The sequence below is a fragment of the Caloenas nicobarica genome, chromosome 7 (genome assembly GCF_036013445.1).
Source record: "Caloenas nicobarica isolate bCalNic1 chromosome 7, bCalNic1.hap1, whole genome shotgun sequence".
NCBI classification, from domain to species: Eukaryota; Metazoa; Chordata; class Aves; order Columbiformes; family Columbidae; genus Caloenas; species Caloenas nicobarica.
This window is the reverse complement of record NC_088251.1, coordinates 36,003,448-36,028,085: the sequence shown is the minus strand read 5'-3', so window position 1 is coordinate 36,028,085 and position 24,638 is coordinate 36,003,448. Positions and strand designations below refer to the sequence as shown.

The 24,638-nt window shown below is 49.0% G+C and overlaps 1 protein-coding gene across 1 annotated transcript in view; it reads left to right on the top strand.

The window, feature by feature from the left end:
* Nucleotides 1-3,444: 3,444 nt before the first annotated feature.
* The window catches only part of ADAMTS14 (ADAM metallopeptidase with thrombospondin type 1 motif 14), a 31,426-nt gene continuing 10,232 nt past the window's right edge, over nt 3,445-24,638 (top strand). Inside the window, exons 1-6 of the mRNA XM_065638787.1 lie at nt 3,445-3,517; nt 3,885-4,306; nt 10,809-10,965; nt 12,733-12,929; nt 19,863-19,946; nt 21,531-21,687. Of these exons, the coding sequence (XP_065494859.1) occupies nt 3,445-3,517; nt 3,885-4,306; nt 10,809-10,965; nt 12,733-12,929; nt 19,863-19,946; nt 21,531-21,687 (1,090 nt within the window). The remainder of the gene's footprint in view (nt 3,518-3,884; nt 4,307-10,808; nt 10,966-12,732; nt 12,930-19,862; nt 19,947-21,530; nt 21,688-24,638) is intronic.

The window sequence follows — 24,638 nt, the reverse complement described above, 5'->3', positions numbered from 1 at the left end:
TTGCTATGATTTTATTAGACCTAATGCCCTTCCCTTCAGGGGACTTGCACAGCTGAGCAAAACAAGGATTGCCTGTAAAACACAAAAAAATATTGAATTAAGTATATATATAAATTATTATTATTATTATTATTATTATTATTATTATTATTATTATTATTATTATTATTAATCTTCCCAGCCTGACATTAGGTTTTACTCAGCCTTCCAATTCAGGATTAATTGCACTTAGGGGCCAATAGCCACATCTACGGCAGGTGGGGAGGGACCACCCTGAGTGGAGGTTTGGGACATGTCACCTGGGCTCCAGATCTGAGTGGCACCTGGCTGGGATGGGCAGAGCTTGGTCACACTGCATCTCTCCAGGGATGCAGAGTTTGGGTACCACCAGGCTTTGGGATTATGTGCTGGAGTCTTCCAGAGGGAAAAGAATCTGGTTTGGGGTTTTAAAAGCAGCAGCTGTTGGCAGCTTTCTTTTCTGGAAGCTGGAAAGAAAAACTGCTCCTCCATGGACCTAGAGGTCACCTAGTAAATGGGAAAGTCCCAGAAAAATATGTCACTGGCATATCTCAGGGCTGAAGACAGGAGTGCCCATCGAATCAGAAAGCAGAATTATAAAGTGTATTATCAGTGGAGGAAACAGGGGCTCGCGATAAGATAGTGCTCGAGGAGGGGAAAACAGGAAAAGGCTCCATTTGAACTCAAAAATGGGAAGGAAAAGGTTAAGCCTAAAGTCAAGGAGAAGGGTCAAGGCAGAGTCAAAGGCTGGGAGGGGAAAGGCAAAGCCAGGAGGCAAAGAGGAGAACAGAGGGGCCAAAGCAAAGGGGAAGGACAAGCAGCAGAGGGAAGAAAAGGACAAAATGGGGAGCAGAGGGGCTGGGGATTGCTTCTCCATGCAGTCATTGTTTCTTCTCTCTCTTCTTAATTTATTATCAAAAGATTAAATTGCTGCAGATCTTGATTTATCTCTTCTAGCGAGAAACATCCCATAGTCGCCTTGCTTGTTCACTCTTCCCATCCTCTCTTTGTGCTGGGAATTGGGAGGAAGAAGGCTGGAAAGATCAGCAACTTTTCATTTCGAAGTGGTGGTGTATTGGCAAAGCTAACTCAAAAATCCACTCGCAGTGGTTGCCCATTTTAGTATTTCAGGCAAGTGTGACAAACAGGAAAGGCAGATGTCCCTGCTAGGGTGACATACTAACATCTCAGCAGCTTGGAGCTCATGAGATCCACTTTAGAATCTTGTTCCCACTACACGTAGCAGGTTATATTCTTTATTCCCTTCAGAAGGGCCGCAAGTGGGAGGAATTGCACATCAGCCCATGGCCCTTGTTGTTCAGCCACATTTACGCTGCTGAAGCCAATGGTTTGGTAACATTGGAGAAGCGTTAATGGTCTAGAGGGACTGGGTGAGGTCATGGGTCTTGCAGATGAAGAAGTGGTTTCTGCCTCTGCAAAAAAAGTAATTAAATGATGTTTTGTGGAGCTGTTCTTCACAACTGAAGTATGTTCTTTATTACATGTTTCGTCATAAATCTATTTAGTCATAATACGGGCTTGTTCCAGCTTTAATGCTCTAACGGGTGCATGTCTGCCTAAATCACCGAAAATGCTTGGAGCACAAGTTCTTTTTTTTCTCTTTCATGCAAAGAATATTGTGTCTGTTTAATCATACATTGCACTATCCAAGAGAAGCATGCAAAGATTTAATTTGGGAAATAAAATCTTCTGACTTGAAATTCTCTTTCTCTAGTTCAAATAAGCTTATTCATCTATTTTCTGGAGATATCTTAGGCTTTACCTACTGGGGCTTTTTGGTTGGATTTTGATCCCTGAGACCAGGCTGAGCTCTGCTTTCCCCAAAACCCAACCCAGTCATCCACGACCACCTCCAAGGGGTTCCCCATCCCACGCGTGGATCCTTCCTCTGGCACCCAGCAGCCCCACCATTTCCAGATGTCCACGTTAGAGGTAAGCAGGGCTTTCAAAGGTGGCTTTTCTCAAATGGTGGTCTTCTCCTGCCACTTCTGGCATCACTGTGCTGCTCGGCTGGGAGCAAAGCTCCAAACGAGGTCCTACCGAAGAGATCCAAAATAATAATACTAAAGGTGTGAAGTTTGAAGCCCGGCACGTTGTTTTCCCTGCTTACCTTTCCCATTGCACTCTGGCTCCTGAGGTGGCTTAGAAGACAAGGTCTTCAAGGCAGGGATTAACTCTTCGGACAGGCTTTGCATCCCTGAGGCCCCGGGTAAGTATAATCCATGCGCAACCAGCACAACTGGTATTACCGGTGCTGCAGCACAGCCCCCTTGCTGGAGCTGGCCTTAGAGTCCTGGCCAGAATGAGATTTAGAAAAAAAAAAAAAATAGCAGTACCAGAGGGCATATTCCTCTGTTGATGGATGGGAGGTTTGGGCAAGAGATGCTGCTTTAGAGGGTTCCGGTGGCCACCTATCCGCTGCCCGGTGCTTTAAGCATTCGTGTAGTGGGTGTCTTCTGCCGTGAAAACAAGCGATGCGAGAAACTCTTCTACTGCGGCTTTTGATTTATTGAAATGCTGTTTATTTCTTTTTAAGGGACTCCCTAATTTATTTGCCCCTCTGAAGGGCGGTATTGAGGAGCCTGATGTACCGAACTGTGCAGTTCCCAGCCGCAAAGCTTTGGTGATGCCTTTAGGAAACCCAAGCAATGGTCATTCTTGGAAAGCCAGAAACACGGCATCCAGAAACAAAGCGCAAGCATCTTCTCCTATCACATCTCTTCCCAAAAATAGAGAGGAGGAGTGAAAAAAAAAAAAAAAATCCCTAACCAGGATGTTTACCTACAGCCCATGAGGCAGCAGTGGTTTAAGCGCTGGGAGGTGATTTGGCTGCCCTGTGGAGCTGGAGGTCCCGCTTCAGGGGGGTGGTTTTGGGGAGAACCTTGGGGCAGGGAGGGAAGGGGCAGAGCCGGGGAGTGGGGGGAGCTCCGGGCGCGCTTCGCCTTTGTTCGGCCAGGGCTGGAGCCGAGCGGGGGAGGGACGGACGAAGCCGGCTGCCCGAAAAGGCTTTGGAAAAAAAAAAAAAAAAAAAATTAAAAAAATCTCTAAGAAGAGTCGTCCGAACGCAACCCGAGAACTTTTTTTTGCATAGTAAGAAGAATAAAAAAATAAAATAAAATTTTAAAAAAACCCCCACAAACAACAAAAAGCCCCGAACTCCCACCCCTCCGCGCAGACCCTGCCCCCGTCCCGCCCCACGCCGCGCACGGGGCCGCGGGTGCGCAGCGCGGCTCCGCCCGGACCCCCCCCGCCCTCCCCCGGAGCGGCAGCGGCGGCGGCGGCGGCGGGAGCGGCCCCGGCGGCGGCGGCGGCGGCGGCGGCGCGGGGGGGAGAGGCGGGGGCGCCGGGCGCCGCCCGCCCCGCATCCCGCCCGCCCCGCAGAGCCCGCCGCGCCGCCGGCCCCAAATGGATTATCTGCGGCTGGTGCTCTCCTGCCTCGTCCCCCTGCACGGCTGCCTGGCCGCCGGCAGCGCCCCAGGTACGGCCCCTTCCCCCCGGGGCGGGGGGGTTGTTTTGACAGGTGGTTTGCACCCCGGAGGATGGGGAGGAAGGCGAAAGCGGGGCGGGGGGGGGGTTGGTTTCAATGGGAAATTGGGGGAGATGGAGGCTGGGTGAGAAATAGTTGGCGTGTTTGGCATGCGAGAGGGGCACGTCAGCCAGAGTTTATTCTGCTACGTTTGAGGCACCCCGTTAAAACTACAAAGCAGAGCGGCGTTGGGAGGGAAAAGCTGTTGTTGGGCTCATGGAGAGGCCGGCGGGGCTCGCCGAAGGCTGGGTTGGCCACCAAAATCTCGGGATGCTCGGTGCCCGTCGCCCAGCTCTGTCCCTCCGTCTCATCCCTGCAGAGCTGCTCCTGTCCGGCAAACTCAGCGAGTATGGTGTGATCGTCCCCTTCAGCGCCGATTGCCGGGGTCGCTTCATCTCGCACGTGGTGTCCGGCGACGCGGCGGCGGGGATCGGCGAAGCCCCTTGTCCCCCAGCCCCACGTCCGTCGCGCCGCCGTGTCCCCCGCAGCCCCCTGGATGAGTCCCCCCAGCACCGCGGGGCTGGCGGCCGCTTGCTCTACTTCAACGTCACGGTTTTTGGGAAGGAGCTGCACCTCCGGCTGAGGCCCAACCGGCGGCTGGTGCCACTGGGCGCCGTGGCCGAATGGCAGGAGGATTTTGAGGTGCTTTTCCGGGAACCCCTCCAACAGCGGTGCCTTTTCACCGGGGACATCTCCGACATGCCTGGCGCCGCCGTGGCCATCAGCAACTGCGACGGACTGGTAAGCTCGAGGCTGGTGGCGTGGTTTGTGCGCGCTTTTTGTGTTTTGGGGTGGTTTTCTCTTAAGAGGTAGATTGTGGTGTCCTGAAACCTGATTTTTTAGGTGGTGCATCTCCCCTTTACCAGCTGGCTGCTGCGGGTTCCCTTTCCCCACGTGGCTCGTGGCGTAAGGCAGGGCACGTGCGAGCGCTCCATCTCTCTGCTATATGTGCGGCAAAACAGCTATATTTATTTAAAGGGATTTAAAAAATTCCCCGTCCCATGGCTGGGCTGCCTCCTGCCCGGAGGTGGATGAGTTTCCTGCTTCAGGAACTTTTTCTCTGTGTTTCCCACCTCTTAAACAAGGCTGAGTGAGCTCAAGCATCTCCTGAAATCACTGTTAGCGTGTGGTCTTGCTCCGGCCAAGCATCTTTTTTGGAGGAGGACCTCTTCTTTTTTTTTTTTTTTTTTTTTTTTTTTAATTTTCCTAATAGATGATGTGCTCAGAGCCTTTTGGCTTTCGGAACGCAGGGTGAGCACAGTTCATCATCGGTAACTTACTGCCACGATGCTTTAATTACTTTAATTGGCTCTGTTACTTCCTTAGCCCTGGCATCTGCTCTGCCTCTGAGTTTCTTACCTTTGGTATGCTTGAAGAATCGCTTCTTATTTTTTTATACCTTTGGCCCATTGCCCTTCAAATTTCCTTTGAGTCAATTTCGTTCTTGTTTTAGATGCCAGCTCCTGGTATCACTTACATTACTCCTCAGCTGGAGTGAACGTCTTACTTTGCCCCCCCGCCCTTTTTTCTTTTTAATATTTCTTTTTGGTTGTTTTATTCTGGGAGTTCCTTAGCCAATTTTGGCTGCTAGCACAAACAATTTGGCATTCCTTTCTTTTTATACAGCGCCTGGTGTTACTATAGAAGCAGAAATGATAGGGCAGCACAGCTAGAAATACGTGTTTTGCCTACATATAGTAGTTTATTTTTGTTTTTTTCCAACAGTTTTAGCACATAATCCACACCTTTTGAAGCATCTTTTTTGGAACTGGGATGAAGCTGTGAACTTGCAGAAATTTCTCTGTGGCACGGATCGGTCTGGAGCTGGTGAATTTGGGCAGGCTTGAAAGCTTTAAAGATATTTCCTTAACTCCAGCAGGCAACTACTAGTGCTGTGTCTGGGAGGAGAACCTGTTTTTCAAGAGTGCAGGTTGCACGGCAGATATAATTCCCGCTGGCATTGCGAGCGAAGGGATGCTGGAAGCAGCAGAGTCCGTGTCCCGGTGTGACGAGGATGGCATGAGGGGGGTTTCTCTTCCCCGGAGCCCGTTCTGCTCTGGGGCTCCATCTCAAGTAGGCTTTAGTTTAACTTTTCCAGGCTTTTCTAGGTTTTAGCCTCAAGTGCCCCTGTCTCAGCCCCTTGCACACCTTCTCAGGCAAGCGTTGTCATTATTTTTGCTCTTGTTCCAGACATCCCTTGGTCACAGTGATGCCGGTTTAGGATGTAGCTTGTGCTGCAGGATGCTTTTGCACGTGGATTTATGCAGCCATACCTGCCCTGCCGCCCCGGTACCCCCAAACCCACTCTTTTAAGCTCCTGTAAAGGAAGGAGCGGCACTTGCTTCATCCCTCTTCACCTTCATTAACCTCCAGCTCTAACGCCGAGGGCTTCTGCCAGGTGGTCTTGGTGTGTCCTCATTTCCAAAGTTATCCTGGGACACGGCTTTAGCATCGTGGTTGCTGATGTGTTTGTCTCGCAGATGTTTTATTTCTTGATAGAGAGCTCCAGCAGCACTAGGGAAGAGATTTTTTTTTAATTTTTTTTTTCTTGCAATGTATTTATTGCTCCATGGCCAACAAATAAATGCCCTGGCCTCAAGCAGCAATTTCCCATCATGTGGCGAAGCACATGTGGCGATTGCAGGCTGGGAGAAGAGGTCAGGCTCTGTTCCTCCCCGGCAAAGAGGATTTTGTGATACATCCAACAGAGCAGTTGGTTTCTCTCTCTCTCACGGGTTTTCTGACTGGTGTAGATTGCCGTATGGTCCTAAGGCTTCAGTTAGTCCAACAGCTCATATCTTCGTATCTGCTCAGGGTCTGTTCCCTTTGGAGTTGTGAGACCAAGAGGACCCCAAAAAACCAGCAAAAAGCTTGATTTAGCAAGCGGAGCAAGCAACAGAACAGAAACGCGGTGACAGGCGCAGATGGGGTGGGAGGATGGCATTTATTATTTATACCTCCAGTATGACTTAGCTTAGTTGCTCTTCAATATGCACGTACCCCCGGAATTGCTGTGGACTTCTTCTGGAAGGGGATTGCGGCTTTTGCATCCCAATATAGCGTGTGTGGGAAGCGCAGGACCGCGCTTTGGCTCGTTTCGGGTCAGAGGAAGCGTTCTGGGATGCTGCGGATGAAGGCTGTGTACACAAAGAGATTACGCTGTATATAAACAGAGACCGAGATTATAAATAATGAGGGGAAAAACCACAGAGCTCTTTAAAAAGAGAGCACACGTTAAGTCTTTCCTAGATCCGTATTTAGCCATGGAAGTGAACTGATTTTTTTCTTTTTTCACAGATGCCAAACCCGTGGCACCTTCCATGGCTGTTATTTGCTGCAGGGATCCATGCTTGAAAATCCATCTTTTTTGGGGTTTTTTTTTGGCACGGGTTTCTTGTACCAGGGTAGGAAGATGCTGTTGTCCATAACATAATTTCAAAGCTGATCCAAGCCACCAAATTCCTAACTGCTAAGGTAGCATTAGTCAGGAATCTCCCCCGGCAGACACATCTTTCTGCAGCAAAACCATCCATCCCATCTTTCCACGCCGGCTATAGCAGCGTGTGGTTGACCTTGGATCCTTTGTGCTTTGCTGGTTGCAGAGATGGGTGAAGAATTTTTGTCTGTAGGCACCGTATTTGCTTTCCGTGGCTGACTTTTTCCCCCGCTGCTCTCTGGGATTGTTTGCACCAAACACCAACGTGCCGCAAACTGTAGAGCCAGCGTTTTCCATCCCTGTCGCCCTGGCCTGCTTCGGATGGGTGGCAGCAGATAAGCAGAGCACAAAAGCCCTCAGGAGCATTAATTAATAGGGAACGAAGAGAGAAACACTCCCCATAATGATGCCTCAGTGCAAAAAGTATGGCTTTGTCTTTCCAGGATTTTCCCGGAACTGATGGTTAATTTTGGGAAGAAAAAAGATGCTGGTTTAGGTGCCTGAAGGGTGAGATGTCTCAAGGTGTTGCTCTCAATAGGAATGGAGCAAACATGGTATTTTACCCCCAGTTTCACCAGTGGAAACCTCTCTTTGCGTCTACTTAGCATCTCACCCAAGTTTGCAATGCTGGACCGTGTACACTGTAAAGAGCAAGGAGCGAAAGTCTCAGTGGTTAATTATCTCGCTTAATTTCGTGTTGCCCCGTGATGCCAAAGAGCTGGCAGATGGAGAGGTACCCAAATAGCGACCGAGCACCTCTAGGCCATGAAGAGCGGTGGCTTGTGATGGTGCCTGCATTCACACAGCCCGGCTTTCTGGGACTTTTTGTCCAAATTAAGTGTGAATCGGGTAGGAAAAATACATACTATGCACACAGCTGGCTTTCCCCCTCCTCGGTGCTGTTTGCTTCTCTGGCTGAGTGGAGCGGCTTTATGAGTTTTTCCACATTTCAGCTGTGTCGAAGTGTCAGAATTTCCTGAATTCCTGGGGGAGCTGGAGGTTTTTACCCAGCGGTGGTGGAGGAATCGCTTACCCAGGGTGCCGGGGGCCGATCCCCCTTAGCGGGAGGCTGGCACCGGGCCAGTGGGGCCAGTTCGTCTCTCCCATCGCCTGGGGAGATGGAGGAGAGCTGGAAAAGTGACTTTACCCTCTGCGAGCTGGCAGAAGTGAGTTCGGTGTTTTCACTAAAAGAAAAAAAAAAAAAAGTATATTTTCCCGCTTTTCAATGGAATTGTCTTCAAAGGGCCATTTTCTAATTTGGGAACTACCTTCGCTGACAGCTGCAGACAGCATCTCATGTTAGAAAGATAAGTAATGATAGTCCCACTTTGCCAGGCTTTATTTTATTTGGTGTTGTTAAGCCAAATAAAATTGGGGGTGGGAAGTACATGGCAAATTGATCACTGAGGATGGGATCGATCTCTTGGCAAGAGCCCAAGGGAAGCTTATTGGGTTTTTTTGGGTGGTGTCTGGTCTCTCTTACCTCCTCCCTACAGTTATAACCTTCCCAAAATGCTGAAATACAACCTGAGCTGCTCCTTTTTAAGACCGAGCAGGTTCGTGCATGCCTCTTGAGATGGTGTTTTGGGGTTGGTGGTTGTTTTATTATTATTTTTGTAAATGCCAAGGTGACTGCTGCGGTTTTTGTTGCATTTATGAGGTGCTCTGATATGATGCTCACGCTTTTCCTGTCGGTCATTGCCGGAGCCAGCAGCATGTTGCATCCCGCCTTTGGGCAAAAGCATGGGCGAGAAAGTCTGGGCTGCTTTATTCCTTGAGCCGTATATAATTAGTCATGAGCTGCAGAGCAGCGCGAACCCAAGTGGGATGTGGCTCAGGACCAGGCTCTTTCGGACTTTAATCCAGTCTTGCCCCGGCGTGGCTTTCCTCTGGCCGCCTGACGCAGCAAGTCACGGCTTTTGCTGTAAACCAGCTTTGGGGTGCTTCGTCCCGGGTGAAACGCCCCGTGGCAGGGCTGCGAGGGGGCAGCGATGTCCCAGGAGACCCCTCCGGGGGCTGGGGTTGCTGCTTCTGCCATGGGGCTAAAATAGGATGCTGGCGGGGTACCGTGGCGGGTGCTTTCAGGTAGCCGGGGTGCCACCCCAGCCCAGATTTGTAGCGACGTGCAAACTGGAAGCACTTTGGTTGGTGGGAAATCATCAGTGTTCATTCGCGCGTGTAAAATCCAAGCGTGTTTGTGATGCCTGTGTCAGATGCCCAGTGCTCTGCCCTGTGTAGCAACTTGTTTTTGTGCTAAGCGATGGATGCCCACCTTCTCTTATCCTGAAATAAACCTTCCCCATCATCATGGAATTGCCCAAGCGTCACTGGACCTGACTTGTGGGTTGGCTCCCTGGCTTGATCTCTGCCTCATCACCGCCGCCTTGCCTGGTGCTCCAGACTCTTGGTTGAACCTGGCTGCGATCTTCGTCTCCTTGGCTGGGGGTGGTGGGACAAGCGAGGTCCTGCTCGGGTGACCTGAACATCTCCCAGGAAGGACCTGAGATACGTGTGTCAGGCAAGTTGATCCTAGCAGAACTGCCCGTACTTAGATTCCTCATGAAGGAGGTAAAACAAAGCCAGCCAAAAACTTGCTTTCCAGAGGAGTTAAGCAGCTAATAAAACCCAAGTGGAGCAGGAAATTTGATGAAGTCTCCCAGAGCCAGGTTGGCTGATGCCACGATGAACGCAACGGTACGTGAATGTGAAGGGGATCCAATGACCCCGGTGGGCTTGGAAAAGCCCCAGCTTTGCCTGGCTGTTTGCAGAGCCCAGCTCACGTCATCATACTGCTCTGTGCAAAATATATGTATATATTTTATTCTATTTTATTTGATGAAAACAGTTCCAGTGATGAACAGTTCCCTGATGAGGACTGCAGTAGGTACATGCTGTCGAAGGCTTTGCTATAGGAACAGCTCCATAATGTTCTGCCTGCGCTTTCCAGGCAGCTATTCAATAACAGGCAGCAGCGGGCAGCGCCGGAGGAAGGAGGGAGCTGTGAAAAATGCTGGGCTGGGGGGGCTGCGCCTGGGATGGGAGCCAAATCCTGGTGATCCTTTTGCTTGCCCGAGGTCCGAGCTGGCCGGCGCTGCAGGGTACGAGCGCTCGGGCTGATGTAAGGGGGATTTGGTGGGAGCTGGGTGTTAATTAGGAGCAGGTCAGTAGCCAGGACAACATTCCCAGCAATGTTTGCCCTCTCATTCGTCTTCTCTTTTGTTGTAACGCTTTCCAGCTTCTCCTCCAAAGGGATTCCCCTAGGCTAATTCATGGGGCAAAGATGATGGTTTCTTTTTCCTTCCTTCTCTCCACGACTGCAATTAGTAGCGTCGGTGAAATGGCTGGTTTCCTTCCCATCACCGTGAGGATGAGGATGGGGATGGGGTGGATATAGGGAGGCGAGGTGGGGTGGGAGCCTGTCCAGCCTGTGTCCCCCGATGCGCAGGGTTAGGCAGAAACACTTGTCGCTGCTGAGGAGGAATGGAATTTCCCAGCCACATCAAGACATAACTTGAATTTGGGCCAGAGGTTTTTTTGGTTGGTTGGGTTTTTTCCCCCCTTTTAAATTTTTTTTGCATCTACAGGAGAAATTAAGGGTCATCATACATGACCGTGGTAATGAATCCATCCCAGTGCCATGGATTACCAAGAGGACAGCTGGTTTATTTGTTGCTTTTCCCCTTTGCATTCATGCGTGTTCTGTGTCAGTCTTTTAATGAGTACATTGAATGCGTACATACGCCTATGCATAAATAAAAACGCACCTTTTTTTTTTCCTCTCTTTCTTTATTTCTTTGTGGAGTCCAGGCTGGCCTGATTCGGACAGACAGTAATGAGTTCTTCATCGAGCCCCTGGAGAGGGGGCAGCAGGAGATGGAGGAGCACGGGAGGGCCCACGTGGTCTATCGCCGCTCGGCCATCCGGCAGGACGGTGCCGAGCCCCACCAGGACCTACACCCCGAAGGTAGGGACTCCTCAAATCTTCCAGCAATTTGTAATAACTATTTCTCGTAGCGGGGAGGATTCTTCCTTCTGCTTGCCCTCTGGGTCATACATCTTGCCCTACAGCTTTAGGCCGGCTCTACCTGCCAGTTGGGTCATCGGTGAGAAGAAAGGAAACAAAACGCTGGGCTATTTTTGGGAGCTTTTAAATTCTTCCAAACTTTGGTTAAAATTGGATGAGTCGTATAGGAGTTATTCTTCCTCTTCTTCAAAGAGGAAAAGTCTTCTAGATGGATGTGATCAGGCCTGTGGATGGGTTTTGGGATGGGAAGCAGAGCTGGGACTCGTAAGTAAAGGAGTCAGGAGGAGTTGGACTTGGTCAGACTTGGCTGCCAACTGCGGCTTGGAGATGTAGGTGCTGCAGTCTTGTTTTAGTCACCTATACGTTGTAAAACACGGCATTGATTTGACTTTTTAACAGATGATAGAAGCTCTTCCTTTTCCCACCGTTCTTTATTCATTTTGCTTTTCTAGTGCCTTGTCCTTTTTTTTTTTTTCCTTCTGCTTTATCTTGAAGGAGAAAACGTGGCATTTTTTTATAGCATCACTTAGCTGTGCTCTGCATGCATAAATTGCCTGTTGACTTCCCTTCTCACCCACACCAACAAGTGTTAACAAGCGTGAGGTCAACATTGTGCAAAAGCACTCTATAAACCTATTTATATTTACCTAGAGGCATTAGCCTTCCCTGGTGTTTATTCACCTCTTGTGACACCGTAATCAGCTCCCTAATTAAAAAAAAAAAAAAAAAAAATCTAAAAAGTTTTCCAAGGTGTGCTCGTTGCTTTTATAGCACCACTAGTGGAGTTGCAATTGAGAGCTTCGAAGGCACTGGTGGGTGATGGGAAGAAGGATGCTGTGCAGGATGAAGGATGCTCTGGGTGCAGCTTTCTGCTCTCAAGGAGCTATCTCCTCAGCTCCACACGTGTCCTCCCCAGCTATCCACCACTGCTCCAGGTGTCCCACCACCGCCCAATGACAGTGTAGGATGGTCATCGCATAGATGTGTCTTTTGGTGCTGGTGCTCCCAATTCAGAGCCATTTCCCCACTGTACACAGAATGGTTTGGGTTGGAAGGGACCTCCAAAGCTCCCCCAGTGCCCCCCCTGCCATGAGCAGGGACATCTGCACCAGCTCAGGTTGCTCAGAGCCCCGTCCAGCCTGGCCTGGGATGTCTCCAGGGATGGTTCATCCACCACCTCTCTGGGCAACCTGGGCCAGGCTCTCACCAGCCTCCGTGTCAAAGATTTCCTCCTCGTGCGCAGCCTGAATCTCACCCTCCTTTAGTTTAAAACCATCACCCCTTGTCCTATCGCAACAGGCCCTACTAAAAAGTCTGTCCCCGTCTTTCTTATCAGCCCCTTTTAAGTACAGAAAGGCAACAAGAAGGTCTCCCCGGAGCTTCTCTTCTCCAGCTGAACACCCAACTCTCTCAGCCTGTCCTCCCAGCAGAGCTGTTCCAGCCTCGGATCATTTCTGGGGCTCCTCTGGCCCCTCTCCAACAGGTCCATGTCTGCATGTCTGTCCTGTGCTGAGGTCCCCAGAGCTGGACGCAGAACTCCAGGTGGGGTCCGTAGAGCAAGACGGATCAGCGACCTGGCTGGATTTATTTATATATCCTATTTATTTTTCCTGCTTAACTTATTTTTTTTTTTTTTTTGAGTGTCGCTATGGTACCATATCACCTCAATGGCTGTTTCTTTGTCTGCCACCCCCATGCCTTGCTCAGTGCCCGGCGCACGGGTGGGCGATCTCCCCAACTCCCTGGAGCTGATGACGGAGCGTCTGGGGGACGCGGAGCGCAAGAGACGTCACGCCAGGAAGGACGACTACAACATCGAGGTCTTGCTGGCGGTGGATGACTCGGTTGTACGCTTCCACGGGAAGGAGCACGTCCAGAACTACGTCCTCACCCTCATGAACATTGTAAGGCCTGGCTTTGGGGGGCTGTGGGCTCCCACCTCTCCCTTGGTTTTCTGCCCTTCTGGTGCTGCAAATCTGTTATCCTGGAAAAAAAAAAAACAGGTTCGAGGGCGGAAAAGTGCTGCAGGAAGGGTTGTTCCTTCACTGGAACAGCTGTTTCTGGCATTTAATAGCTGTGGTAATTGGAGTGATGGAAACGGAGCCCTTTTATCTTCATCTCCGTGACTTTCCCTGGTCCCTGGCCAATAGCAGGGTCCAGCCTGTTGGTTGCTGTCACCATCTGTCACCCGAGTCCAAGAGCATCTATCTTCTGTTTCTCCTGGCCAAGACCATCTCCTCCTCGTGGCTGAAATCTCAGCAAATGCTCGGAAAGAGGATGGTCATTGATGATTTAGTTTGAAATGACGACATTACTTGTTTCGAAATGATTACGTTTATTTTTTTAGTTTGAGTGATATCTGTTGAGGGGGAGGATTTTTATGGATTTTCAGAAGTTTTTTCGTGTTCCTTGGAAAACCTTGAGGATTAGTCGGGTGTGTTTGAAAGGACTTTATAGCAGCTTTATGGCAGCCCTGCTTCTGCATCTCTCCTCACTCGGTGGTGTGGGGCAGCCTGTGCTGATTCCCTACACCGCTTTTCTTTCCTTTTGAAGATAAAAATGTCTGTATTCCCCGAGTCCTGAGAGATGTGGAAGAATCAATATTTATTCAGCTATTCGTCTTGCAGAGGTTTGCTCCGCCAGCACCTGAATGTCTGCAAATAGGGTCAGCATTCAAAGATCTCTTTCGTGCGCCGTCCCATTTTTAGTTTGTTTTCCATGCTTTATCCTTGCCTCTATTTATTTTTACTTAAGTACCCTTTTTTCATGGTGACGAGAAGTGTTCAAAAGGCACAACCAGCTCAGAAATAACCAAGCTATAAAGACGCTTTTGCTTTTTGGTTGCTTGCTTGCTTGTTTGGGCATTATTTCTGTCCTGGTGGGCAGGCTCAGAACCATATTGCCTGGGGAAATTATCAATATAAGTGATAAGGATTTGCAGGATCAGAGGCCAAGTGTAACGTGTCCACTCCCAAATAGAGAAGATGTTGGTTATAAAAAGTAAATGTCATCATTGCAACATTTTATTCTCCGGTGCGTTATCCCAATTCCTGTGGTCAGATGCTCTCAGCGTTGCTTAAGTTCGCTCTCTGAAAGTTTCTCCCCTTTGCTTATTAAAAATCCTTCTGCGGGGTTCCCCGTTCTGCCCTGGGGCTCTTCCCACGTTACGGGGGTGGGAGATGATGTCACTTTTCCTTTCCGATCTGGGGTTGTGGGGGGAATGGATGGTTTGAATGCCTGGGGATTGTCAGCTCTAATCAAAAGGTTGGTTTTCAGGCGCATTTCATGGTTTCTACCCCGCGGGCAGGACTTTTCAGGGAGTGAATGTGTGGGGTGCTGGGCTGGGAGAAGGGAGGATCGCCGGCTATTCAAATCAAGGCAGCGCTGGAGAGTTTAATGAATTAAATAAAGAGGGGAAAAAAGCAGCATCAATAAAAGGGGGGAGAAACAGGATAATGCACGCAATGAATACTTCCCCAAGTATTATTTCCTTCTATACATTCTCCCCGCACTCCTTTCTCCTTTTTTACTTTCTGGTTTTTAGTGCGTTTTCTTTCCAGTTTTGCCGTGACCTCCGTCTGCCTCCTCTTCCCTCGGTGCCGCCTCGTTTCCTTACCGGCTCAGATTGCCTTAAAATACCTGATTCAGCAGAAAAAGAGAAAAAAAAAAAAGGAAAAAAAAAAATGCTTTCTGGCCTAGATGGCAGAAGGGAGAGAGAGAAGGGTGCTGGGGCTTGGTGAGGAGGAGACCACACAGCTGAACACTAATCCCATTAGCTGGAGGCAAGGAGAGGTTTGGCCAGATCTCTAACGAGGAAAGGACTTAATGAGCTGGGCTGGAGGATGGTGGGGAGATGCTGCATGGGAGCAGCCAGCTGGGAAAACCTCCAGGAGTTTTCCTATCGAGATATCTCCCAAGGAGAGGAGGTAGTGAGCTTGGAAGTTCATCAAAAGCTTTCCTGGGCTTTTTTTTTTGGGGGTCCCCATTGGGTGCTGAGGGGTTGGGGGGACACGTACACCTGCCTGGTGCTGTGTGGGCTCAGCTTAACACAGCTCTGCTGTAGGTCGGGTCCTGGGGCTCCCCCCGAGACACAGACCCTTTTGTTAGGAACTCAGTGTCAGCTGAAGCACGGTGATAAATGATTCGTCACGGAGAACAACCCTTACTTCATTGCCAGAAATGTGGATGCCAGGCTTTTCATTCAAGGGCGCTGCGTCCATCCCGGGAAGCTGACGTGAGGATGACTGCTCCTTTTGTGCACCGAGGAGCTTCCTTCCCAGCTCCCAGCCGGCGTTCCCAGCCTGCCCGTCCCTTCCCGGCTCGGAGCCTACGCCAGGATTTTGGGTCAGCTTGGAGCAAGTGGCACTAGGTGGATCACAGGCTTGGGAAATGCATCCTGCCTTCAGTATATTCTCATTTTCTCCTTGCAGTCTTTTGATAGGAAGCTTGGTGTGAGCTTGACCTTCTTTGTTCTGAGTCGCTTTCCAGCCTTTGCGCCAAAATCAGAGGTTTGGCTTGCCAAAAAGCCTTTGCTGTGGAGCTGGAGAAGGCGCATCTGAGCGTATCTCATCTCCAAGCTGAGCATCGCCGTGTCTGCCCTCACAAAACCTGACGCTGGGCTCTTGGGATGAATATTTGGTGATGTGACAACAATGTTTTGTGTCCCGCTCTGCTTTTCAACCTCTTGGCGTTCAGTTGGGCTCCTTGGGTGTCTCCTCCCGCTTCCCCACCGCTCGCCCCTGATGCTCTCAAGGCCTTGCTTGGAGGACACAAGCTGAGCTGTGGGCTTAGTTAAGCCTGGCCTTGGTGTCAGCTGGTTTGCTGGGTTTTTTGTAGGATGTTGCCCCTGATTTGGTTAAGGATGCAAAGGTATTTGGTGTTTTCCCATTGTTTCAGGTTACTAGGGAAACCCTGTGAGTCAGAGCCCGCTCCAAGCTGGGACTTGCCCGGCTCCTCTCTGGCACATGGGCTGAATTATTGTTCCCAGGGGCTGAGCGACAAAGAGAGACTCTCTGGAGGAGGGAGTTGGGAGAAAAAAAGTCAAACCTCCTGCTTTAATTTTAACCTGGGATTATCTGAAAAGCCAAGCCGGAGCGTGGATTGCTCAAGACACTGATTTGCCGAGCTTGGTGCCATTTCAGGAGGGAGCCCAGTCTGAAATAATGGGCAAATTACAGTCCTTTTGGGCACAGGGCTTTTTTATTTGGTGGTTCGTGAGCCATCTCCTTGCTGACTGATAATACCAAAAAATACCTCTGGTGTCTCTCTCACGTATGCACACACTTTTTCCCACCCCTTATATAGGCTCACGTGTTTGTTGCTATGTTTTTGGGACAACATAGCCTGTTGCGTAGAGAGCTGGGATAAAATCTAGAGACTTGCTGTGCAGAGCAAACCTCCCCTTTCCTCCATCCCTCTGTATTGAAAAATGTAGATACCCTGGGTCAGCCCTTGCAGAGGCATTCACGGCGGTGTGCATCCCTGCAAGGGATGCAAGTGCACATAGCAAGCCTGATAATGTGCTCAGGAGGGTTTTTTCCCCCATTCCTACCCCCTCAGCCCCAGCAAATGGGCTTGGGGTGAACCTACCAGCGTGCAAATGGAGCGAGGGAATTTTAAAAAAAAAAAAAAAAAAAAAAAAAGGGAGCTGAAAGATGACTTGGCTGTTCTGGGGTTTGGAAATGTCAGCGATTCTGCTGGTTTGGCAAATTCTTCTCGTGTCTCTCTCTCGCTTTGTTTTCCTTCCCTGAAGGACGGCGAGGTCTCGTCGCCGTTGCCAGTGCGGTTTGCTGTCGAGATCTCCTGTCTGGGGCTGCAGACGCGGGGCTGGCCAGACTTGCAGGGATTTAGCGTTTAGGATTTAGGTAAGCAGCCTTGCTTACCCCCAGCACCAGCGAGGGTTTTGGGGGAACACTTGGCAAATTCGTCAAGCGTTTTGGAGAGGACGCAGAGGGTTTTAATGTTCCTTTCCTTCTTTTCAAAGCGTTAGCATCGTCCCCTTGGCATTGCGGGGCTGGGGGCTTTGCTGTTGAATGTGGGGGGTCCTGCGGGCTGGTTTTTGGTGCTGGTTTACCCTTAACACCCAGCTAGCTTTAAGGACGGGTCTTTTTTAGGAGAAAAAAAAAAAATCTTCTTTAAGTTAAATAGAGCATTTCGTGCCAGGTGACAGTATTATGCAGCCTGGGCATCTAACCAGGTAGACGAGAGGGATAAGAAGATCTTTATCTCCTCTGTCTTCGGGGCAGCAGATCCCTTTACAGAGCCCTTTGCGGAGCAGGTATTTTCTGGGGAATTTTCTTTGAAGACGTTGGCTGGCTTATTGTTATCTGCAGAGGGCAGGGGGACTTGTGCCAAGCCTGCAAACTGCTCTCCGGGCCCATTTCCATCCCTGCTGCCGGCTTGACCCAGCTCCAGGATGGGCTGATGGGCAGCAAGCGCCAAACCCTTTTTATTTTTTATTTTTTTTTTATTTTTTTTTTTCCTCTATCAATTATTTATATCTGGCTATTAAGGGAAGTCCATAGCCTTGGGCAGTCTGGTTCCACATCTGCTTTCTGAATTAACCGTAAAGGTCGCTGGCTGCCCAAGCTGGTATCTGTTAGGTACACATCCCCGCCTAAATGCTGCCCTCCCCTAGACTAAGCAGGGGCTGGGGTTTAAGGTTAACCCTTTATTTCGGAGCCTGGGGCGGTACTTGGTCCCTGCTAGCCAAAGGAGAGCGAGATTAGCGCTGCTTTAACAGGAAAATTCAGGGGATTAAATCCCATTTTGGAGTCATACAGCTTATTGCATTTTAGTCCCCTAATGAGCTGTTTCGAAGCTGCTCCTGCAGCAAGGCAGAGGAAGGATGCGCAGCGCTGGGAGGGGCTCGATGAGTTTAATTGTTGATGCTGGTGAAAAGTATTGGTGTTCCCAAATTTTCTTTCTCCCAGGGTAGCTTCTGTTGCCTGTGGGTGCACAGTTTGGGACAGGGAGCATCCTTTCCCACTGGAAAAGTGAAGGAAATGCGTATGTTTTCTCCCTTGGTCCCCTGAACCGTGTCTCGGGTCCAGCTCTCCAGGGCCACAGCATATTTTTCATTTCTCCCTCTCTCCCCACATTTCTTGCCCTTTTCTATTACAACTCGCATGACACGCATTAAGGCTGGAATATTTTTGTAAAGGGTCAAACTCCTGACTTCTGAGATCCGCTAATGTTTTCTCCGGGATGCCGAAGCCTCCTACGTCCCCAAATGTGGGGCTGAGCGTGACCCCCCACCAAGACGTTGCAGCCTTTTGCTGGGATGGATCCTCAAAAAAATATTTGGCATTGGAAGAAATCCATCATATTCTCATTTTCCTTACGAAATGCATTTAAAAAGTCCTGGTGCAGCATGAAGGAGCATCCTGACCATGATAAGTAGGGGTGAGCTGATGATGGGTTGTGCAGCGTGATCTTTCCATTCTGATGAAGAAATGACGCCTGGGGCTTACAGAATTAATGGGGATGCACTGGTGATTGATTTATTGACCTTTTTTTTAATTTAATTTTTTTTTTTTTTAAATCAGTTTTGCTGCATTCAAGACATGGCAGGCTCAGGACCTGTATCACCTCTCTGTAAAGCTCAGGGCTGCTCCACGGGAGTATTGGTTGTCATGAGGAAACATTAACGCTGGGCCTTTGGGTTTAAAAATGGCCTAAGTGGGTGTTTCAAACAAAAACGTGGCTTATAAATTGAGGGGCTTGTAAAGCACTTGTGCAGCCTGGGAAATATCTGACTGGATTTGGGCAACAGTAAAGATGTAGTTGTCACCCAGCCCTCAAGGAAGCTTAAAAAAAAAAAAGAGGAATAGGGGTGGGAAAAAATAGAAAAGCTCCATAAATCTGGCTTTATAATATTCATCTAGTCTGGAAGACTGTGATAGAGTGGAGGCAAATTGTTTCTCTCTTGGACAAAGTTGAAAAATTATATTTTAATTCAAACAATAATTCTTGTCAATATTAAAAATGGTTTCAATTTGACATCCTCAGCTTTTGCAGTGATCTCCCATTTGGGGCAGCGTTCATTTTGGAGACTTTTGGGGAATAAGAAGGCCTCATTCTCTCTCAGGATCTTTTGCACAGCTCAGTGCCTCTCTCGGTGGTGGCCGTCACCATGTTCAGCTCGCAGAGACCTTTCTCGTCCGGATGTCTTCTTCTCTTGGTAGCGCTTCAGAGTAGAATTTGTTTACTCATCCTAGAAACGCAGAAGGAAAAGGTTATAGCTCATTGTTTCCTTTGCAGTCATCTTTAGTAGCCAGTGTTGATAGATATTGTATTGACTCACGAGCCCTCCCTGTTCTTCTCATTGTATGGTCTTCTGGGGTTTCTGAAGCGGTAGGTCAACGTTGACTCACCGGTATAACTGAGTAATGCCCTTGCTTTGTGATTGCTCACCGCTCCCCAAAGAAACATTTTTTTCTTTCCACCAAATGCAAGGATGCTGGAGTCCGAAGTGTTTCCTTCCATCTGAGGAATTCCTACTCCAGAGGGGCAATGGCTCATTACAAGATGCTTGGTGGTGGGGGCAGCCCCATGGGAAATACTTTTGATGGGCCGGGTGATGTCATTGACCATCCGAGCGACCCATCCTAGGGACATTTGGCTTTTTCCAGCTTGGCTTTTTGATTTTTGTGGTTTTTACATGGGGGAAAATTAAAAAAAAAAAAAAAAAATGGAGGTGGGAGGAGAAAGATGAGATCTTTGCACCGGGTCTTGGAAAGCCCGGGTAGGATGCTAAACACAGGAGAGTGGATGACCAGAGCAGCTTGAGAGCTGCGATGGTCTTAACTTCTTCTCTATTTCCCTCCCTTCATCAGGTGGATGAAATTTATCACGACGAGTCCCTGGGTGTTCACATCAACATCGTGCTGGTCAGGATGATCATGGTGGGATACCGCCAGGTAAATACAGTGCTCAGGTGTGGTGAGATGAAGACTGGTCCCTGCTTTTTTGACCACTTTCCCAGCTTGAGCTCTGCCCCCTGAGGGAAGGAGGGTCACTGAAACACAATATAGGTGCATCAGGCAGGTACTGCTTCTCCCAAGGCCGGCAAGCACGTGGTGACACCATGGCTTAGTGCCTCCTCACCATAATATTTAGCACTTAGGTAAGCCCTGGCTTGGAGAAATCGTAGAATCGTAGGTTTGTCAGGTTACTTTTTTTTTTTTTTTTAAGGCTCCTTTGAGCTTGACAGCTGAAAGATTTTCTTTAAAACAACGTGATTTGCTATACTTCTTGCGGCAAGCCCTTATCTGACGTGAAATGTTCTAGCAAGGGTATTAAGGAGTCAATATGGTGATGTCCTAGTGTCCGTGCTCCACAAATAAGCCCTATTTGGTCTTGGGAAAACCCCTGCTTGTTACAGAAATCCGCTTGGCCAGCAGAAACCACATGCATGTGAGAGGCACAGGGATGGTTCTTGGGAGCAAGGACAAGAGTGGATGCTGGCTTGTTTTTTGGAGGCTTCTAGGAGACCAGGAACATCTTCTCCACCCGAGAAAGCCAGTAATGGGCTTCCTCCCTGTGGTGTTTGTGTGCGGGGCTGGAGGATGATCTGTGGATGGGAAGAGACTTGGAGCTGTGGTGTTACGGCAGATACCCGAAGGGATGAGAACCAAAGAGCTCTGTTTGGGATGATTTATGCTCCCAAAAGCTGCTCAGGTTTGGGAATCACATGGGGATGCAGATGTTTGAACCCAGGGGAGGTCTCAGCTCACCACTGTATAGGTCTGATGCTTTCTGAGCGAGTCTTCCTGTGGCTTCTTGTCTCCCACCCTGCGCTTTGTAGGATTGAACCTCCGTGGCCTCCATTTATGGGCCTGGGGAAGGGTAATATTTCTTACCTACCTTCACACTGCTGTGGCTCAGCAGTTTTCTGCCTGAGAGCATAATTTATTTTATAGAGCTTCATTTATTTTATAGGGCATAATTTTGCAAAATGCTCGATTTGAACAAAAAAAAAAAAAAAAAAAAAAGAAAAAAGAGGAACAAGGCAACTGCTTTAAAACAGTTTGGGACACTTCTGCCTATTTTCTATCAGGGTCTTGGTCTCTGTGAGTCAAGTTTTACAGGGGAATGTTGCTCTGCTCCTTGCAGAGCATCAGCATCTCGCAATGTCTCAACAAGGAGCCTGTGCAGGAGCTGAGAATCCAAATCCTCTTTGCTCCCCAGCTGCTCTCTTCTTTCATATACTGCTGCCCCGAGCATTCGTGTGACCGGAGCAGGGTCATATACCCTCCTATACAAGATCACATCCATTTGTGAGAATTATTTCTTTGCTGTTTTTAAATTTAAAGAAAAGACGCAAGATGCTTTGCAGGTGCAAAGTGGGATGTTGTTGCTCCTCATGATGGAGAAGCACTGCTTAGGAGCCTTTCCAACCCCAAAACTCTTGGCAGGTTCCTTCTCCCCCACTAACTTACCCGTCTTTTAATTTATTTTTTCTTTTTTTAAATTTATGTTTTTTTAAAAATTATTCTACGCAGTCAGTCAGCCTGATAGAGCGAGGGAACCCGTCTCGCAGCTTGGAGCAGGTCTGCCGCTGGGCTCACTCGCAGCAGCGCTCCGACCCGGAGCACGCCGAGCACCACGACCACGCCGTGTTCCTCACCAGGCAAGATTTTGGTCCCGCAGGTATGCAAGGTACTGTATTCATCTCGATCAGGTATGTGCAGTTTGCTGGGGGAAAGGCAGCGAGGGGAGAGGATTTCTTGCGAACGCAGTGTGTTTCTTGGCCAGCAAGGTCCAGAAAAAGGTTATAAAAATTGGTATTTTTTAATGTGAAGGAGGAGAAAGAATTAATCCAGACCATCAACCTGAATGGATAAAAGATTATCTTTATTAATTCTGCCCTTACTTTGGTTTTGTGCACCAATCCTCCCCGTGTCCCAAAGTTTCTTAAAAAGTTTAAAAATAACGTAAAAAAGACAGAATACCACAGGGAAGCTTCACAGGGCCTGTCAATCCTTTCCATCCTCTGGAGGACCTTTAAAACCTGTTTTTTTGTGGGTTGGTTTCTTGGCCTTCTTAGGACTTGGACATGGGGGCATCGAGTAAACCCTGGGCCAAAGAGAAGGTCTTCTGCAGTCTGCAGAAGCGATGCTAAAAGTCTTCTCACCCTCTTGGTGCAGAGGCTGCGCTGATGTGGTCGGAGAAGTTGGAGACCTAGGCAAAAAATTAAAAACAAATTTGCAGGAAAAGCTTCTGGCATTTCCTGGCTCCATTAGAAACACAGATGGTTTCATGGCACCAGAAGAAGTGACTTCTCCCACTTCTCCTGAGCAAGGTGGCAAGCTCTGAATTTCCCATCGGGAGGTTCCCTTTGATGCCAGGAACACGCCAGTCGCGTCACACTAATTCATGTTAATAGCACGACTCCTTCTGGTGTGCATGGGAGGAAGGAGTCCTGTCCTTGCCTCGATGACCTCCCTGAAGAGGGTCTCCTCACAGCAGGGGATGAACTGCAGGAGACATCCAACTGGAAGCCCTCCTGAACGTGCTGTTGACCGTCAAACAGCTTGGGTTGTGCCAGCAGCCTCCCTGCCGAGCCGTTGACCTGCTCCTTGTCTGGAGCTGCGCTGCAATGTGTGTGAAATACCAGGTTTTGTTTCATTTTTCTAGACCCTTCCTGGCAAAGTGGCTGTGTCCAAAGGCATTGGTGAGAGGACCTTTGGCATGCTGGCAAAACGGAGGAGACTTGCTGGGCTCCCCCTTGGTGGGAAGGAGTCATGAGATCAATGGAGTAGCCCTGCTCTAGGGATGCTCGTACCAGCTCCTTCCCCTTTTCCCTGCGGATCTGGCTCCCCGCTTTTCACACATCTCCAGGACGGACGTTTGCTTTCTGCAGAAGTCCCTGTGGCTGCTGTGTCCTTGCTTGGCTCTGTTTTGCGTGGCACAAGGTGCGGGTGCTCTTCACCCACTGGGAGCTGCCCATTTGTTGGGCTGCTGGCATAGTAACGCTTTGCTTACTCTTGCCTCTTTTTTTTTTCCTCAAAACAATGTCCTTTTAGCTCCGTATCATCCCTTTTCAGCTCAGGGATAGATGCAATGATGGATCAGACCATGGCACCTCCAATACTTGCTCATGGCATATGTTCGCTGGTGGTATCTAAGCGGCTCGTTGAGTTGATGGCTTCCTTGGCCACTGCTGGTTGGTAAGCACCTGCCCTGCTCAAACATACCCCGAAGCTGAGCTGAAGGCAGAGGTGATCCTGCCCTGAAGACCCTACAGCCTAAATCAACAAAACCGGGAGAAGGGGAGCCTTTGAGGATGAAGTCCTCCAAGTCACAGGGACCTGGGAATGAAGCCTCAATGTTAAGTCATGCTTAGCTTGATTCCTTGTCACTCCTTACAGTTGTGTGCCCAAAAAGCAAGGGAGATGGGGCTGGAATCTCACTCTGACCCATGTGGTCCTCTTAGCTCGGGCTATTCCCATGCCAACAAGCCAGCCGTGGGTTGTAAATTATTAATTGCTGCTGGTGAAGCCCTGTCTAAGCCAGAAGTGAGTGCCGTGTCCCTCTGCAGTGGACAGGCATGGAGGGCTTTCTGGTCCAGGCTGAAGGATGCTTGTGCTTCGATGTAATTTGCTGCCCTGTAATCATGCACGGCTGGCCTTTGAGCAGGCTGGTGGTCCTCGTAAAAGGTCAGAGAGGCTGGCAGCAAGTAGGAGATGTCTGTAAAGAAGAATAAAGTGTGTTTGGGGGAAGCAAGAGGTTGGCTGGTGTCTTGCTGGTGTGGTGAGGACATGCTGCTTCTCCTATGTGCGTGTCTGGTAAGCGTTTGCAGGCTAATCTAGTCTTTACCAATTAAATACTTTCCAGGCAGTTACTTCTTGCCATCGTTCTTCGTGGAGAACCCTTTATTTTCTCAGTTCTGGCTGGGGTCTTAATTATGAGAGACTGGTGTCTGCCTTCCTGAGCATCCACCTTTTCGTATTCCTTTGTCCCCTCTCCTGTTCAGACGTCCAGAGCCTCCTTGGTTGGAAATTTGTCTCATTTTCATCTGAGACAAAAAATATTTGCTCTTCCCTTGTACAGAAAACTTGCCACAACTTTATTCTTTCTTTTGGAAAGTTTAATGGGGGGATGCGGAAAAAGATTATTTTAAAATGATTTATCCAGGATTTGACTCACTACTCTATGGTTAAACCCAATTATCTGATTCTCTTTCAGGCTCTTAGTTTGACCTCTTACTTTTTGCTTTCCTTCTGCCCATTGAGCACGTCATTTCCCCGCTGTCTTTCTTGAGGTGTTGTAATTTATTTGTTCATTGGAGTAAGTCTCGTTGCCCGCTTGACTGTGGGGATGGAAAAAAAAAGAAACGTTTCCCCCATTAAATAAAACTCAAAGTGTATTTATTGAGGCAGGCTGCTTTGAAGAGATCCTTGAGGTTGCAGAGGTTTCTCTGAGGTTTTGTGGTGTTTTGCAGGCAGAAGCGAACTTGTTCTGCATGTGATGAGAATTGGGTATTTATTTAATCTTGGGCTTTTTGCTCAGCAACTTGGATTCACCTGAGTTCTCCTTCACTTGGAGCATAGGTAAAAACGCACCCATTACTTCCCACAAAACACCATGTGAGTGAGCTCTTCAAAGGT